Below are 18,203 nucleotides of genomic sequence, written 5' to 3' on the forward strand. Positions count from 1 at the left end.
CCATGAATATATCTTTCTCTCTAGACGTTATCCAATGAGCAAAATCACGAGCCACGTCATGCATTCTTACATATTTTTCATCATCATCAGTTCTCAATAACAACCCAGACTCTTGGAGATTTCTTAGAGCTACACGAATTTCCCTGCGCAAGTCTTCAATTAAGTAAATATCAGAAAATAATCCATAACCAATTCCAAAAATAATCAACAACTCAATATCAATATTCCAATCTTCTGGAAAAAGGGAACACAATAGGAAACATGACCGAATATTATCTCCCTTCAAATAATCATAACTCAGCTTAAGGCAGTTGTAGATACCTTGAGAAACCTCTTCATTGTCTAAATATCTTGAGTCCTTGAGTCGCTTATTTGCTGCTTTCCACCCATCTAGATTTGCACCTTTTAGAGCTTTTCCGATTGTTACAATTGCAAGAGGCAAACCATTGCATTCACAAGCAACCTCCTTGGCTACATCATTCAATGCCGAAGAAACATCTTTTAGACCAGCATTATCTTTGAACAAAGCCCATGCTTCATCTTTGGATAAGATATGAAGTTGAAATTTCTGTCGACAATTCAAACGAACACAGACTAGTTCAAGACGTGTGGTCAGAAGAATTTTGCAACCCTCGTGTTGAACACCGAATGGAATACCTACAGTCTGCAATTTAAATTCATTCCAAACATCATCAAGAATTATGAGGATCTTGCTCACGCCTTTCAGTCCCCTCCATAACTCTTCTGCTTTTCCTTCTTCCGTGCTTGCTTCAAATTTCAAACCTAATAATTCTGCAAGTTTATCTTGAATTTTGTTGATGTTTGGCGTTTGGGACATTGTAGCCATCACAACTTTGTCAAAGAGCTTTTGTTCTTTAGCATGCTTCCCAACTTCTTTTGCCAAAGTTGTTTTGCCCACCCCTGGCATTCCATACAGTCCAATCATGTTCACACCATCAGTATTTAGAGCCTTGATGATCTCATTGAAAGTAAAATTTGAAGACTCATTAGGCATGAAATCTTTAGAGGGGAGGAATTCTATTCCTTCTAGAGGAGCACGGTGGCCCACCCGTGAAAAGTTATTCTCAAGAAGTTTATTGATAGAGATCGTCTTCTTTGCCACTTTCATACTTAGGCAATATCGCCAACCCCAACTAGGACACCAATTGAAACACCTCTTACGATCTATTTCAACTTCCAAACTCTGGGTTTCTGCCAATTCTTTCCCAGCTCTTTGTAGCCAGTCTTGAACGTCCTTCTCAATTACCTCAGTTTGCCTTGTAGCCTCATCAACATCATTTTTTACCCGATCACTTTTCAATTCAAGTTCTTTTCTCCGATTCTTGAATTCTTCAACAATTTTCCCAAATCGGAAAAAGTAACTAACATAAGGTGATGCATATTCTGTTGTGAGGTTTCCTACACAATTGGTACAAACAGAGGTAGCACATTCAGCTGCCATTCCTTGAGGATCTGAGATTGAAAAACAACTTTAATGATTAGTAAACATATAAACAACTATAGAGACAAAAGCAATTGTGAATGTTTGCAAAGTACCTTAATTACATTGGGAGCCAATTGTGAAGTAGAAGAGAACAAATAGTTAATGGATCAACTTGGAAATTGAAAATTCTGCAGATGGTGGAAATTATTCAGAAAATATTAAGAATATATGTTACATGTGTTAAGAGTAAAGGCATAGTATATATTTTGATGATTAATCTATCTAATACTTTGCCAATTTTTAAATAAATCTATTTATTTCACTTTTTTCCTTATAAATGCAGTTTTTTGTTTAAATAAGGTAGGGAAACAAACAAGTAAACAACTTTTGAGCATATAAAAATTTATAAAAATAAAAATAATAACTTAAGCGTACCTTATCGCAAATGGACCTTATAAATTAAGCTGTGAGAACTTTTTACATCACCAACTCGAGAGACCCTTGGAAAGGAGAATTAAGGACCAACCTTAATAGAAATTAAAAGAAAAAAGAAATAAAGATTAGCAGCAAAAAAATTATAAGAACATTGAATTATTTTTTTCTTTTTTTTTTGACTTAAAAGCAAATCAGAATAGATATAGCATGAAACAAAATAGACAATAGAAATTTTAAAAAAAAAAAGCAAAAAATTACACTGCAATACTATTTTTGTTAGTTTTATTGTCGAAAGATAAACACAAATATATATATATATATATATATATATATACACGCCTAGGAAATATGAATTTTCAATATCCAAGATGGAGCTTTTTATTTTGATCCACACAATGTTTTTAGTTCAAAGAAAAGTGAAGTAGAAACCAACTTTGTTTCAAAGAATAACTCTCTTTCCATTTACTCTTTTAGCTATTTTGTCTGATGGGGAAAAAGAATAAGTAAAAGAAATTGAGAAATGGAGGGAGAAAAGTTACCTCAAGCTCACCCATTTCTTTGAGAAAATCATAGACTTGCTCTAATCCATTACTTTAACAAACAGAAACAATTGTTGATGGATCTACTTTGGAATTGAAAATTCTGCAGATGGTAGAAACTCTTCAGTGTTCATGCGCATATATATTAAGAATATATCATACATGTGTTAGAGTAAAGGCATAGTATATGTTTCCATGATTCTATCAAATATTTTCTCAATTTTGGAGAATGAAGTAGAAATGGTTTATTGGAGCACACCTCACTTGGGATGGATCTTCAAGAGCTATATGGACTTTTTACGTCACCAACTCCGTAGATCAGTGAAGGAAATTCAAGGACCAGCCTATGTGTGGATTTCATATATATGTCAATAAAATTAAAATAATAAAAAAAGATAAGTATAGACTGAACCAATGAAAAAAAAAAAAAGAACTGAAACAAAAACGAGTACCTAGTTTTTTTTGGTTGAGTTATAGAAAGAAGAGCAATGCGGAAATGAAACAAAGTGTCTGGCGCTGTAGCTAGCCCCAAGATATGGGGATGATAGAAGACGATGCTTTGCTTGAATGGAAACTGTTTGACGACTGACGATAAAGTAGTATGATTAAGATAGGTCAGCAACACAGAAGAAAAAGCCCAACATAAATATAACAAGGAAATATGACTTTTCAGGATCCAAGATGGAGCTTTTATTTCCACCACGCACAACTTATTAAAGACACTGATAAAGTTGGCGCAAAGATTTTTTTTTTTTTTTTGAATTCAAAGAAAATTGAAGTAGAAATGAACTTTACTTCAAATGAATAAAAAAAAAGACTTCAAGTGTCCATAGATATTAGGAAGTTCCGCTTGAAATCTGTGTGACCAATTGTAACGACAGAGAAAATTTCATCGAATAATTTTTTTTAAATTTCTTTGGATTCTCTTTTATCATTATTACTATTTTCTCCTTTTTAAATTATTTAAATGGAATTGATTTTTATGAAATTAAGAAACTGATTTAAATATATTTAATATTTAATTTTAAATTTTAAATTTTTTATAAAATTAAAATTTCATAATTTTTAATATTTCAAAATAAAAAAAATTTAGATAATAAAAAAAGATAAATTCTAAATAAAAAATAATAAAAAAAGGAATGAGGGAGTATTATTTTTTTTCCTTATTCAAATCCTTAGAGAAGACAGACAGCAAGACAATGGCCCAAACATCTTTTCCTTTTCTTGGGGTCTGGGAGCCACTACGGCTATAATATTAATAGAGTCATAGTCGTGCAAATATGGTGAAAATTTATAGTTGGAGTTCAATTTCAAAGTCAATGTTAAAGTTTAATTTAAATTGGTTTGAATTTTAATTTTTAAATATAAATTTAGTTTGAAATAAAAATTAATTATTTAAATTAATTTAATTAAATTTATTTATTGAATAAAAATAAATTTAATTTTTTAATTTTAAATTCAATTATTTATTTTCAAACATAAATTTGAATTCAAATTAATATATATAAATAAACTAATAATTTTTAATTAAAATAATAAAACATATATATTAAGTTAATACAATAATTCAATTAAACTTACAAATTATTCAAACTAATTATTAAAATAATAAAATTCTACTCACTCAATATATAAAATTATTTGAATTCAAATTCAACTCTATAATAAATATATCAAATTTAAATTTTGTAGCTTACGAACCTTTATGCACTTAAGAGCAATACCTTTTAAGTTCACTCCTTTAATTATTTGTGGTACTATGAATTTTTTAAGAAATATGATATGTCATTATCACAATTGTCAGGTCTTCAGAGCTTTTTTTAGTGGGACTTGGCATCATTTATACACTTTTGAATTATTGATCCCTTTATTTTTCTCCTTTTTCAATTATTTTTCAACAATAATTTTCTCACGTACTCGGTTCTGCTGGTTCATGGATTGGATTCTGCCCCATGCAATGCAATTAGATTTAATGACCAAAAAAACAAAAGAAAGGCTAAATGATTTCTAAATCTCTTGTTTTTTTTCTCCTCCATTGATTCATCCTAACACTTGAAAGAAGTAAATTTTTAGATTATCTTAACTGATATGCTGCGAAGTACCTTAATTACTTTAGGAGTAATATATAGCTCTACGAAAATGTGAAGTAAAAGAGAACAAATTGTTGATGGATCAACTTGGAAATTAAAAATTCTGCAGATGGAAGAAATTATTCAGTGTTCATGTGTATATTAAGAATATATGTTGCATGTGTTAGTAAGGGCATATTCTATTCTACTCAATTATTTACTTCTGCTGCAACTGAGTAAATTTGACGCAATAATTAATGCATATTTTTCTTTATTTAAATAGTTGAATTCAAATCATTCTAAATCCAGATAAAAAAGTACACTCAATTACTTATAATTGCAATTTCATTTTAGAAATATTTTAAAATTAATTAATTAATTCAACCACAAAGACAATAAAAATAAGACATTGAGGATTAAGAAAAAAAACTTAAATAAGGAATTTTTAAATTATTATGGAAGATAAATAAGAAATATTATATTTTAATTGGGTTATTGTTTCAATTTGAATTTTAGTTATGTTCAATCATTTCGGATTTTAAATAACTACAAAATTGTTGACTTTTAAAAAAAATTAAAATCGAGTCAAGTTAGTTTATTTTTATAATTATGTATATTATATTTTTTTAAATTAAATTTTAAAATGAGTAAAAATTTTATTTATACTTAATTTGAGTTTTGAATTATTTTAAGTTTGAATTAATTAATCCATGCTATTTTAGCTATACTTTTGTGACATTAAATAAAATTTCAAAATAGAATGAGAACACAACATTTTATAAATTTAAGTGCAAAATATAGAGATATTAATAATAATTAAAGAAGAAATCTTTATGTCCAACTTTTGCAGAGATTAAATCATAAATCTTTTTTTGAGGATTTTTAAATTCATATAGCATAAAAGTTAATCTAAATCAATGAGTTTATAATTTGTTGATGAAGTTGTGGTTATATGAGTTGAGAAGAACAATTCAAATATTTCATTTGACAGAAATATCATAATTTATACTCGGCCAAGAAGATAACATAGAGTTAAACATTATTTAAGTTGTTATGATCCCTTATAATTTTCTTTATTCTTTTCAAATAAAGAAGTTGATCCGCATCAAAATATAAAAAATGCCATTTTGAATTATGATAATAGCAATAAAGCAATAATTAAAAATATATCATCTTTTTGTTTAGTAGAATAAAATTTTAATGTAGAATACAAAGGTAATTATTGTAAATTTAATATTTTTTAAAACTATAGTTTGTTTAATTTTTATAAATTTTATTTAGTAAATTTGTTCTCATTCTTTTATCACATATATAACAAAAGTTTTACCCAAAATTATATACTTAAAGATAGAAACATAAGACAAAATTTATTACTTTTATTGGTGATAGAACATTTCAAATTTTCTAATATTTTATATACGGTTGTACTTCACTAACAGGTATGGAAATATACACACTAATAATTCAATCAAATAATTAACAAAGCTTATCTTAATATGTACTATTTTATCATGAACTAAAAGTTTTGAAGAACATCTTAGAAATGTATACTTAATGTATATTATATTTATTTATTTAATTTAATTTAATTTTAATACTTACATTAGTATTATGATTTTAATTTATTACTATGTGTTAAAATATTGATAATAAATTAAAAGTATTTACTCATATTTTTCAAGTAATTTACACTTGAACTTTTTCTTTTTTGTTTCTTTACCTTACAAATTACATCATATAGCATACCTTGTGATTATTTTATTTTTGGATATATATAAATCAATGATAACATAGTAGTGGATAATTAATACCTTAGTAATTAATCATTGAAAACTTAAATGTAATTAGTATAATTTAGTAGTAATCATCAATAACTTAATAGTAAATTAGTAATAACTTAATAATAAATGAATGATAATTTAATAGTTAATAGTTGATAACCTTTTATTGAATCGGTAATAATACAATAATAAATGCATAAGACTTTAATGGTAAATTAATTATAATATAATTATAAATGTATAACAGTTTAGTACTAAATCAAGAATAATTAAACAAAAAATAAGTGACAACTTAATAGTTAACTATTTATAACTTAGTAATAAATCATTGCTAATTTTAGCAATAATTTAATAGTAAATTAGTTTCAGTTTAATATAATTAATTGATAGTAGTTATTCCTTGAAAATTTAAAAGTAAATCAGTACAACTTAGTAGTAAATCATCGACAATATAATAATTAATCAATGATAACTTAATAATAAATCTTCCATAATTTAATAAAAATAGTAGTAACTTGGTAGTGAATCATAAATAATTTAGTGATAAATCAATGATAATTTTGTGATAAATAATTAAAAAATAAATACTAAATCAATGATAATGTAATAATAAATATATAAAAATATAGTTGTAAATCATTGATAATTTAGTATTAAATTGATAATTTAGTAGTAAATCCCTAATAACATAATAGCAAATTACTAATAACTTAGTTATAAATCAGTGATAATTTAGTAATAAATTAGTTAATTATTGATAACTTTTTAGTAAATTACCAATAAATTAGTAATAAATTAGTTATAAATTTATAATAAATCATCAATAACTTAATGGTAAATCACCAATAATGATTGGTAAATTGTTCATAACTTAATAGCAAATCTTTTTAAATTAGTAGCAAATCATTCATAAATTAGTAGTACATTATTTATAACTTAGTAGTAAACAACTACTAATTTAATTATCAATCATTGATAGCTTTATTGTATTTAAAATTGTCAGATATTGATCCCTAGGTACTAGCAAAAATAAAGTCAAAATTTTCATTTTAGGGATTAGGATAAATCTACCATGAAACATATTCAATAAAAAATTAGTAAAAAAGTTATAAATTTGAATAAAATAATAATGTTATTGTATAAAGAGAAAATTATCACATATATTATTAGTGGATTTTTAAATTTCATGTTTCATAACTGTAAATACATAACAACATAATAGTAAATCAATGATTGGTTAATAAAAAATAAGTGATAACTTATTAGTTAATAATTGATAACTTAATAAAAAAATCAATGATAATTTAATAGAAAATTAATGATAACTTAATAGTAAATTAGTTTCAATTTAATAGTAATTAATTGATAAATTTAGTAGTGAATCATAAATAATTTAATAGTAAATCAATGATAATTTAGTAGTTAATTATTGAAAACCTAAAAGTAAATCAATGTAATTTAGTAGTAGTTAATCATCAATAACATAATAGTTAATTAATGATAACTTGATAGTAAATCATGAACAATTTAATATAAAATAATGATAATTTGATAATGAATCATGGTTAATTTTGTAATAAATTTGTGATGATTTTGTAGTAAAAAATCCAAAAGTAAGTAGTAAATCAATGATAACATAATAGTAAATAGTTGATAATTTAGATGTAAATTATTGATAACTTAGTAGTAAATTACTAATAATTTGTTGTAAATAAGTGATAATTAATGGCAAATTAGTTAATCACTATAACTTTGTAGTAAACCATTGATAAATTCATAGTAAATCAATTATAACTTTGTAATAAATCATCAGTTAGTAATAAATCATTAATAATTTAGTATTAAATTAATCATAACTTAGTAGTAAATAAATACTAATTTAATGGTAAATCATTGATAGTTTAACAGTATTTGATTAACAGTTTAGTAGTAAATTGCTGAGAATATAATAGTAAATTAATGATAACGTAATTGTCAATCATTGATAAATTTTTTTATACTTAAAGTTGTTAGGAATTGAATTTTAGTTACTAGCAAAAATGGAGCTAGAAATTTTATCTTGAAAGACTAGGATAAAACTACCATAAACCTATTCAATAAAAAAAATTTAGCGAAAAAATTCTAAATTTGAATATAATAATAATGTTATTGTATAAAAAAAATTATTTTATACTATAGCTGAACTCCCATTTTCATAGAGGAATCTATTATTAAATATATGATGATATAAATTTTATCAATAATTACAAAAAAATCTATCATAAGTTATCAAAAGATTACTAAAATTATATCAAGAGGTTACTAAAATTTTATAAAAAATTAGCAAAATTATGTTAATGGTTATCAAAATTATATCATAAGTTACCAAAATTATATTGAAAGTTATCAAAATTAAAATTATATTAAAAGTTATCAAATTTTACTTATATTTTATCAAAATTAAAATTAAAATATTAGTATTTATCAATATTATCATAATATAAAAATTATTTATTAAAATAAAATTTTATAGATAAGAATTACACCTGCATTATGCACGTTACAAAAACTAGTTAAGAATATATGTTACATGTGTTAGATTGAAGGGATAGTATATATTTTGATCATTAATCTACCTAATACTTTCTCAATTTTTAAATAAATCTATTTATTTCACTTTTTTCCTTGTAAATGCAGTTTTTTGCTTAAATAAGCCGGGGAAACAAACAAGTAAACAACTTTTGAGTATATAAAAAATTATGAAAATAAAAATAATTATTTAAGCATACCTTCTTGGAAATGGACCTTCTAAATTAAGCTGTGAGAACTTTTTACATCACCAACTCCCGAGACCATTAGAAAAGGAGAATTAAGTACCAACCTTAATAGAAATTAAAAGAAAAAAGAAATAAAGATTAGCAGGAAAAAAAATTATAAGAACATTGAATTATTTTTTCTTTTTTTTTTTTTTTACTTAAAAACAAATCAGAATAGATATAGCATGAAACAAAATAGAAAATAGAAATAAAAAAAGGCAAAAAATTATACAGCAATACTATTTTTGTTAGTTTTACTGTAGAAAGATAAACACCGCAAAAATAAAATAAATATACCTAGGAAATATGAATTTTCAAGATCCAAGATGGAGCTTTCTATTTCGATCCACATAAAACGTTTTTTTTAGTTCAAAGAAAACTGAAGTATACTGAAGTATAGAAACCAACTTTGTTTCAAATGAACAAAGAGCTTCAAGTATCCACAAATATTAAGAAGTTCTGCTTGAAATCTTTGTGACCTATTGAAACTACAAAGAATAACTCTCTTTCCATTTGCTCTTTTAGCTATTTTGTCTGATAGGGAAAAAGAATAGGTAAAAGAAATTGAGAAATGTAGATGTAAAAGTTACCTCAAGCTCACCCCTTTCTTTGAGAAAATCATAGACTTGCTCTAATCCATTACAGCAACAAACAGAAACAATTGTTGATGGATTAACTTGGAAATTCAAAATTCTGCTGATGATAGAAATTTTTCAGTGTTCATGCGCATATATATTGAGAATATATGATACATGTGCTAGAGTAAAGGTATATCAGTGTTCATGTGTATATATATTAGGAATATATGATACATGTGTTAGAGTAAAGGCATAGTATATATTTCCATGATTCTATCAAATATTTTCTCAACTTTGGAGAATAAAGTAGAAATGGTTTATTGGAGCATACCTCACTTGGGATGGATCTTCAAGAGCTATATGGACTTTTTACTTCACCAACTCCATAGATCAGTGAAGGAAATTCAAGGACCAGCCTATGTATGGATTTCATATATATGTCAATAAAATTAAAATAATAATAAAAAAGATAAGTATAGACCGAACCAATGAAAAAAAAAAAGAACTGAAACAAAAACGAGTACCTAATTTTTTTTGGTTGAGTTATAGAAAGAAGAGCAATGCAGAAATGAAACGAAGTGTCTGGTGCTGTAGCTAGCCCCAAGATGTGGGGATGATAGAAGACGATGGTTTGCTTCAATGGAACTGTTTGACGACTGACGGTAAAGTAGTATGATTAAGATAGGTCAGCAACACAGAAGAAAAACCCCACATAAATATAGCAAGGAAATATGAGTTTTTAGAATCCAAGATGGAGCTTTTATTTCCACCACGCACAACTTATTAAAGACACTGATAAAGTTGGCGCAAAGTTTTTTTTTTTTTTTAATTCAAAAAAAATTGAAGTAGAAATGAACTTTACTTCAAATGAATAAAAAAAAAGACTTCACGTGTCCATAGATATTAGGAAGTTCCGCTTGAAATCTGTGTGACCAATTGTAACGACAGAGAAAATTTCGTCGAATAATTTTTTTTTAATTTCTTTGGATTCTCTTTTATCATTATTACTATTTTCTCCTTTTTAAATTATTTAAATGGTATTGATTTTTATGAAATTAAGAAACTGATTTAAATATATTTAATATTTAATTTTAAATTTTAAATTTTTTATAAAATTAAAATTTCATAATTTTTAATATTTCAAAATAAAAAATAAAAATTTTAGATAATAAAAAAAGATAAATTCTAAATAAAAATAATAAAAAAAAGGAATGAGGGAGTATTATTTTTTTTCCTTATTCAAATCCTTAGAGAAGACCGACAGCAAGACAATGGCCCAAACATCTTTTCCTTTTCTTGGGGTCTGGGAGCCACTACGGCTATAATATTAATAGCGTCATAGTCGTGCAAATATGGTGAAAATTTATAGTTGGAGTTCAATTTCAAAGTCAATGTTGAAGTTTAATTTAAATTGGTTTGAATTTTAATTTTTAAATATAAATTTAGTTTGAAATAAAAATTAAATTATTTAAATTAATTTAATTAAATTTATTTATTGAATAAAAATAAATTTAATTTTTTAATTTTAAATTCAATTATTTATTTTCAAACATAAATTTGAATTCAAATTAATATATATAAATAAACTAATAATTTTTAATTAAAATAATAAAACATATATATTAAGTTAATACAATAATTCAATTAAACTCACAAATTATTCAAACTAATTATTAAAATAATAAAATTCTACTCACTCAATATATAAAATTATTCAAATTCAAATTCAACTCTATAATAAATATATCAATTTTAAATTTTGTAGCTTACGAACCTTTATGCACTTAACAGCAATACCTTTTAAGTTCACTCCTTTAATTATTTGTGGTACTATGAATTTTTTAAGAAATATGATATATCATTATCACAATTGTCAGGTCTTCAGAGCTTTTTTTAGTGGGACATGGCGTCATTTATACACTTTTGAATTATTGATCCCTTTATTTTTCTCCTTTTTCAATTATTTTTCAACAATAATTTTCTCACGTACTCGGTTTTGATGGTTCATGGATTGGATTCTGTATCAAATTATGCCCCATGCAATGCAATTAGATTTAATGACCAAAAAAACAAAAGAAAGGTTTAATGATTCTAAATCGCTTGTTTTTTTTCTCCTCCATTGATTCATCCTAACACTTGAAAGAAGTAAATTTTTAGATTATCTTAACTGATATGCTGCGAAGTACCTTAATTACTTTAGGAGTAATATATAGCTCTACGAAAATGTGAAATGAAAGAGAACAAATTGTTGATGGATCAACTTGGAAATTAAAAATTCTGCAGATGGAAGAAATTATTCAGTGTTCATGTGTATATTAAGAATATATGTTGCATGTGTTAGTAAGGGCATAGCATATTTTTTGATCATTAATCTATCTAGTATTTTCTCAATTTTTAAATGAATCTTTTTATTTCACTTTTTTCCTTAGAAATACAGTTTTTTTTTTTAAAATATGCCAGGGAAACAAATAAGTAAACTTTTGAGCATATAAAAAATTATGGAAATAAAAATAATTATTTAAGCACACCTAATTGGGGATGGATCTTCTAAATTAAGCTGTGTGAACTTTTAACATCACCAACTCCAGAGATCATTGGGAAAGGAGAATTAAGGACCAACCTTAATAGAAATTAAAAGAAAAAGGTAATAAAGATTAGCAGCAATAAAATTATAAGAACATTGAATTTTTTTTTTTCATTTTTTTGGAGTTAAAAGGAAATTAGAATAGATATAGCATAAAACAAAATAGAAAATAGAAAGAAAAGAAAGCAAAAAAATGTACAGCAACACTATTTTCTTTCATTGTAGAGAGAAAAACATAGAAAAAAAGATAAATATACCTACAAAACATGAATTTTCAGGATCCACGCAGATTTTTTTTTTCGTTCAAAGAAAACTGAAATAGAATCCAACTTTATTTCAAATGAACAAGGAGTTTCAATTATCTACAATTATTGATAAGTTGTGCTTGAAATCTTTGTGACCGATTGAACCTGCAAAGAAAAGTTTGATTAAAGACTTGTTTAATTTCTTTTGATTCTCTTTTATCATCATTATTACCATTTTCCTTGTTCAAATCCTTAGTGTAAGACAACTAGAAAAGGGCTTATAATAAGATTTTCTATTCTTTTATAAAGTATCAATTATTTGATAATTGATAGTTGTAAATAGATTATTCACACAAATGCAGAATTCCCTATCTCAACTCTCTAACCATTTACCCTTTTTAACTATATTGTCTGATAGGAAAAAAAATAAGTAAAAGAAATGGAGAAATGAAGAGAGAATAGGTACCTCAAGCTCACCCATTTCTTTGGAAAAATCAAAGACGCTTTAATCCATTACAGTAACAAACAAAAACAATTGTTGATGGATCAACTTGGAAATTGAAAATTCTGCAGATGGTAGAAATTCTTCATTGTTCATTCGCAAATATATTTAGAATATATCATACATGTGTAAGAGTAAAAGCATAGTATAAATGCAGTTTTTTTTTTTTAAATATGGCAGGGAAACAAACAAGTAAGAAACTTTAGAGCATATAAAAATTGAGTTTATATTTAACATACTGTAAATATATATATTTTATATACTGTTAGTAAATTAGATAATGCCTCTTTATTAATAAGGAAATATCGGCCTTTAAATTTAATATACAAAAATTAATATTAAAAAAAAACCTTACTTATCAATGAAGTAGCATTATTTGATTCACTTTGTTAATGAAATGGTATCATCTAGTTCACTAACAGTATATAAAATTTATATATTAACAGTGCATCAAATATAAATTCATAAAAAATTATAAAAAATAAAAAATATATTATTTAAGTTTACCTAACTTGGAATGGGCCTTCTATATTGAGATATGTGGACGTTTTACATCACCAACTCCAGATATCATTAGGAAAGGAAAATTAAGGACCAACCTTGATAGAAATTTATAAAGAAAGAAAAATAAGGATCAACAACAATAAAATTATAAGAAAATAGAATTATTTTTTTTCTTTCTTTGGAGTTGAAAGCAAATCAAAACAGATATAGCATGAAACAAAATAATACAATACTTTTTTATAAATAAAAATGAGAAAGAAAATAGAAAGCAAAGAAAGCAAAAAAAATACAGCAACACTGTTTAAGTTAATGTTTTTATTATTCCTCTTACCTATTTAAGTTAATACTTTTATGATATTTTTTAAATTTTAAAATATCAATCCTTTTACGGTTTTTTTTATCCTGAAAAGTATTTTTTAGCCATTTACCTTATCTATTTACAAGAAAATAATTAATTTAAATTTTATGTTGCCTACTTTAATCTTACCTTATGATATATTTAGAATTTTCGTCATTCTTAAGGTGTTATAACACTTCTAACTTATTTTACGTCAAATGATATTAATTTTATTATCTTTTTCATTTATTTATGTTATTAATTTTTTTAAAGAAGTTTATTTTTTATTTTCAAATATTAATTGTTAACATTTTTAGACTTTAAAATATTTTTTAGCCTTTAACCTAAAAATATTATAGGAAAAATAATAAATTTAAATTTTACGTTATCAACTAGGTTATTTATGTTAAAATAATATTGTCTTATGTCTACTCCTATATTCCATTACACTTATAATTTTAATAACTCATTCTTAGTCTATTATGTCACTTCTAACACTTTTTACGTCAATTGATATGAATTTGATTAATACTCTCATGTGTTTACATTTATTCTTTTCTTCCATTATATTTAGAATTTTCATAATTCATTCTTATAGTGATTTGACACTTCTAAACCATTTTATACTAATTGATATGAATTTTTATCATTCCTTTCACTTATTTACACTAATAGTTTTTTTAAAAATATTTTAAACTCATTTTACCTTAATTGATACGAATTTTATTATGATTCTTACACATTTATGTTTATTTTTACTTTTCTTTACATTTATTATCATGTTATGACACTTCTAATTATGTTATTTTTAATTTTTTAATATTAATTTTTAACATTAATTTTTTAAGCCATTAGCCTAAAAAATTTATAGAAAATAATTAATTTAAAGTTTAAGTTGCCAATTTAATTATTTATGTTAAAATAATAGCTTTTATTCTTATTCTTACTTTTTCAAAATTTTTTAGTTATTTCTTATAATAGTGTTACAACAAGTCTAGCTTAACATACACCGATTAAACTTGCTCATAGGCCGAGCAGTTTGTCTAAACCAAAAAACCAAACAAAATTTTAAGGAGTTTGGACATTAATATTAAACATGTTAAATGGATTTGAACAAATAAATGAAACTCGATAAAAAAATAGGGCCGGGCTTGGATTTTACCATTTAAGGATCGGGTTGACCTAGCTCGACCCAAAAATTAAAAAATATTTTTATTATAATAAGACAAGACCCATTTGTTTTATTTTTTATAATGGATAAGGCTCATTTGCTTTATTATGTATAATAGGATAAAGCCCATTTCTTACTCTTAGTTTTTTACATTTAAAATTTTTATAACTTTTTCTTAGAATGTTAAGGCTCTTTTAATCCATTTTAAGTCAAATGCTACGAATTTTATTATTCTTTTGACATGTTTATGTTAATAATTTTTTATTTTTTATTTTCAATTATTAATTTTTAAAATTATCTTTTATTTTAAAGTATTTTTTAGGCACTAGCCTAAAAATATTTGTAGGAGAAATAATTATTTAAATTTTACGTTATCAACATAATTATTTACTATAAAATAATATATTTTTACACTTATTCTTAATTTCTATTATGTTTAAAATTTTCTTAACTCTTTCTTATGGTGTTAAGACACTTTTAATCCAATTTACACAAATTGTTACTCTCACCTATTTACTTTTGTTCTTACCTTTTATCACATCTAGAGTTTTCATAGTTTTTCTTAAAGTGTTACATGACATTTATAACCTATTTTATGCCAATTGATTTAAAATTTTCATAGCTCATTCTTAGAATGTTATGATATTTCTAACTTATTTTACGTCAAATAATACGAATTTAATTTTTTTCTCTCACCTATTCATACTTATAATTTTTTGAAATTTTTTTTAGATATTAGTTTTTAAAGATATCTTTTCTTTTTTAGCCTTTAAAATATTTTCTAAGCCATGAACTAAAAATATTTATAAGAAAAATAATTAATTTAAATTTTACGATGTTAACTTACATCAAAATAATAACTTCTTACACTTATTCTTACCTGCTATTATGTTTAAAGTTTTCATAATTCTTTATTAGGGTGCTAAGACAATTTTAACTTATTTTACAGAAAATGATATATATTTTATTATTTCTCTCACCTGTTTGTGTTAATATTTTTTTTTGAAAATTAATTATTTTCAAATATTAATTTTTAATATTGTCTTTTTATTTTTTTAGTCTTTAAAATAGTTTTTACTCATAGCCTAAAAATATTTACAAGAAACATAATTAATTTAAATTTTATATTACCAACTTAATTATTTATGTTAAAATAATATCTTCTTATACTTATTCTTTTCTTCCATTATGTTTAAAATTTTTATAGTTATGTTTTTAGGTGTTACAACACTTTTAACTCATTTTGCAACAAATTATACTAATTTTATAATTTCCCACACTTGTTTACGTTAATAAGTTTATTTGAACTTTTTTTAATTTTCAAACATTAATTTTTTAATATTGTCCTTTTTTACTTTTAAGTATTTTTTAGTCATTGGCCTAAAAATATTTATATGAATAATAACTAATTTAAATTTTACATAACAACATAATTCTTTATGTTAAAAAAATCTTTTTACATTTATTCTTATCTTTGATTATATTTAAAATTTTTATAATCCTATCTTAAGATATTACAACACTTCTAACTTATTTTTAGCCTTGGAAATATTTGTTTAGCCATTGATGTTATATATCTAATTATTAGAAAAATAATTAATTTAAATTTTGCATTACAAACTTAGTTATTTACATTAAAATAATATCTTCTAACACTTAATGTTATTGGTTAAAAAGATTGAAAAGGTTATGAATGAAAAACTTGTTAATCCAATCATTAAAATTTGTAACTACTTTCTTATTTTGTAGCTTAGCCATTAGACTAAAAAGCTTTTTTCTTATCCCTTTTCATCTTCTATACCAAGCAAAGCCTTATTCTTACCTTTTATTACTTTTAAAATTTTCATAACTTATTTTTTAAGATATTACAACATTTCTAACACATTTTATGTCAATTAATACAAATTTTACTATTCCTAACTCTCACTTCTTTACATTAATATATATTTTTAATCTTTCATTTTAAAATATCAATTCTTGTACATTTTTCCTTGAAATTATTTTTTATGTTAATATTTTATTAATTTATATAAAATCATACTTTTTATTTAATAATACTTTTTAGCTATTTTAAGAAATACCAATTATTTAAAGTTTTTTAAAAATAAATATTTTAATTATTATTTTTAAGTAAATTCATAAACAACTAAGAAAGTGTAAAATCGAAGACTAATTTTTGTAGTACGTACAGTGAAGACTAATAGAGGCAAACGAGAAATTAAGTTGAGCATAGCAAAAATTATGGGGAATAAAATTTATATATAAATGGTTTATTGAAGCATACCTCGCTTGGGATGGATCTTCAAAAGCTGTATAGACTTTTTTACTTCACCAACTGCGTCGATCAGTTTTTTTTTTTCTTTTTCCCTGTTAAAAGAACAGAAAATTAGAAATCAATAAAAGTAAAAAAAAAAAAAAAACCCTTTTTTTAGTTATAAAGGCAAAGTAGAAAATCAAGGAAATTAAAAGAGCACCAAAATTTTTTTGTTGAGTTATAAAAAGAAAAGCAATAAGGCAGAATCAAACAAAGGATTTGGTAGTTTAGCTAGCTGGAAGATGTGGAGATAATGATAGAAGACGACGCTTGATTGCTTCAATGGAAACTGTTTGAGGAGAGAGTTGTAAGAGTAAAGTAAGGCAGCAACACAGAAGAAGAAAAGATAACAAGGAAATATGAAGTTTCAAGATCCAACAACTTTACTTCAATTGAATAAAAAATTCAACCATCAAAGACTTCTGTGACCAATTGAAACTACAGAGAAAAGTTTCACCATAGACTTCTTTAATTTCTTTGGAGTCTTTGTTTATTATTTTTGTAATTACTATTTTTCTTATTCTAATCCTTAATGAAAGACAATTAGACAAGGGCCTAAACATCTCTTTCTTTTCTTGGGAGATGTACCTTCTTTAATTTGCCATTATAGTACGGTTTAATATTAAACTTTGTCATTGTATTTTTAATATATTGATTTTGAAATAAAAATAATAAATAAAAATATTTTCAAAATATTCTATTAATATAAGAGATGAATTTCTGTTAATTTCAATTTTCTTTCGGGTTCAAAGAAAACTCATGAAATTCAAGCAACTTTGATTCAAATGAAAAAAAAAAAATTCAACTATCCACAAATATAGAAAAGTTCTACTTGAAATCTTTGTAATTAATCGAAACTACCTAGTGAAATTGCATCAAAGACTTCTTTAATTTCTTTGGAGTCT

At 24.1% G+C, this 18,203-nt stretch overlaps 1 protein-coding gene across 2 annotated transcripts; it reads right to left on the reverse strand.

Moving 5' to 3' along the window:
* Positions 1-17: 17 nt before the first annotated feature.
* On the reverse strand, positions 18-17,738 carry LOC111288714 (disease resistance protein UNI-like). 2 transcript variants are annotated; one of them, XM_089759636.1, is made up of 12 exons: positions 17,511-17,738; positions 17,269-17,351; positions 13,480-13,571; positions 12,937-13,037; positions 10,166-10,297; positions 9,973-10,057; positions 9,654-9,756; positions 9,037-9,128; positions 1,880-1,970; positions 1,558-1,632; positions 322-1,473; positions 18-143 (listed from the first exon to the last, which is right to left on the reverse strand). In XM_089759636.1, the coding sequence occupies exons 11-12, from the start codon at positions 1,460-1,462 to the stop codon at positions 130-132; spliced, it is 1,155 nt and encodes a 384-aa protein (XP_089615762.1). In that variant the 5' UTR covers positions 1,463-1,473; positions 1,558-1,632; positions 1,880-1,970; positions 9,037-9,128; positions 9,654-9,756; positions 9,973-10,057; positions 10,166-10,297; positions 12,937-13,037; positions 13,480-13,571; positions 17,269-17,351; positions 17,511-17,738; the 3' UTR covers positions 18-129. The 2 variants fall into 2 exon arrangements, 1 of the variants encoding a protein (XP_089615762.1); XR_016341564.1 differs by lacking the exons at positions 18-143; positions 322-1,473; positions 1,558-1,632; ... (4 more) ...; positions 10,166-10,297; positions 17,511-17,738 and adding an exon at positions 12,536-12,635 and having other exon boundaries at positions 17,269-17,402.
* Positions 17,739-18,203: the final 465 nt, after the last annotated feature.

This window comes from Durio zibethinus, chromosome 4 (assembly GCF_047325235.1).
Source record: "Durio zibethinus cultivar Kanyao isolate XHJ-2024 chromosome 4, ASM4732523v1, whole genome shotgun sequence".
Taxonomy (NCBI): Eukaryota; Viridiplantae; Streptophyta; class Magnoliopsida; order Malvales; family Malvaceae; genus Durio; species Durio zibethinus.

Excerpts from the sequence above, each read along its gene's own strand:
- LOC111288714 (XM_089759636.1), bottom strand. The coding sequence starts at position 1,462 with ATGGCAGCTGAATGTGCTACCTCTGTTTGTACCAATTGTGTAGGAAAC.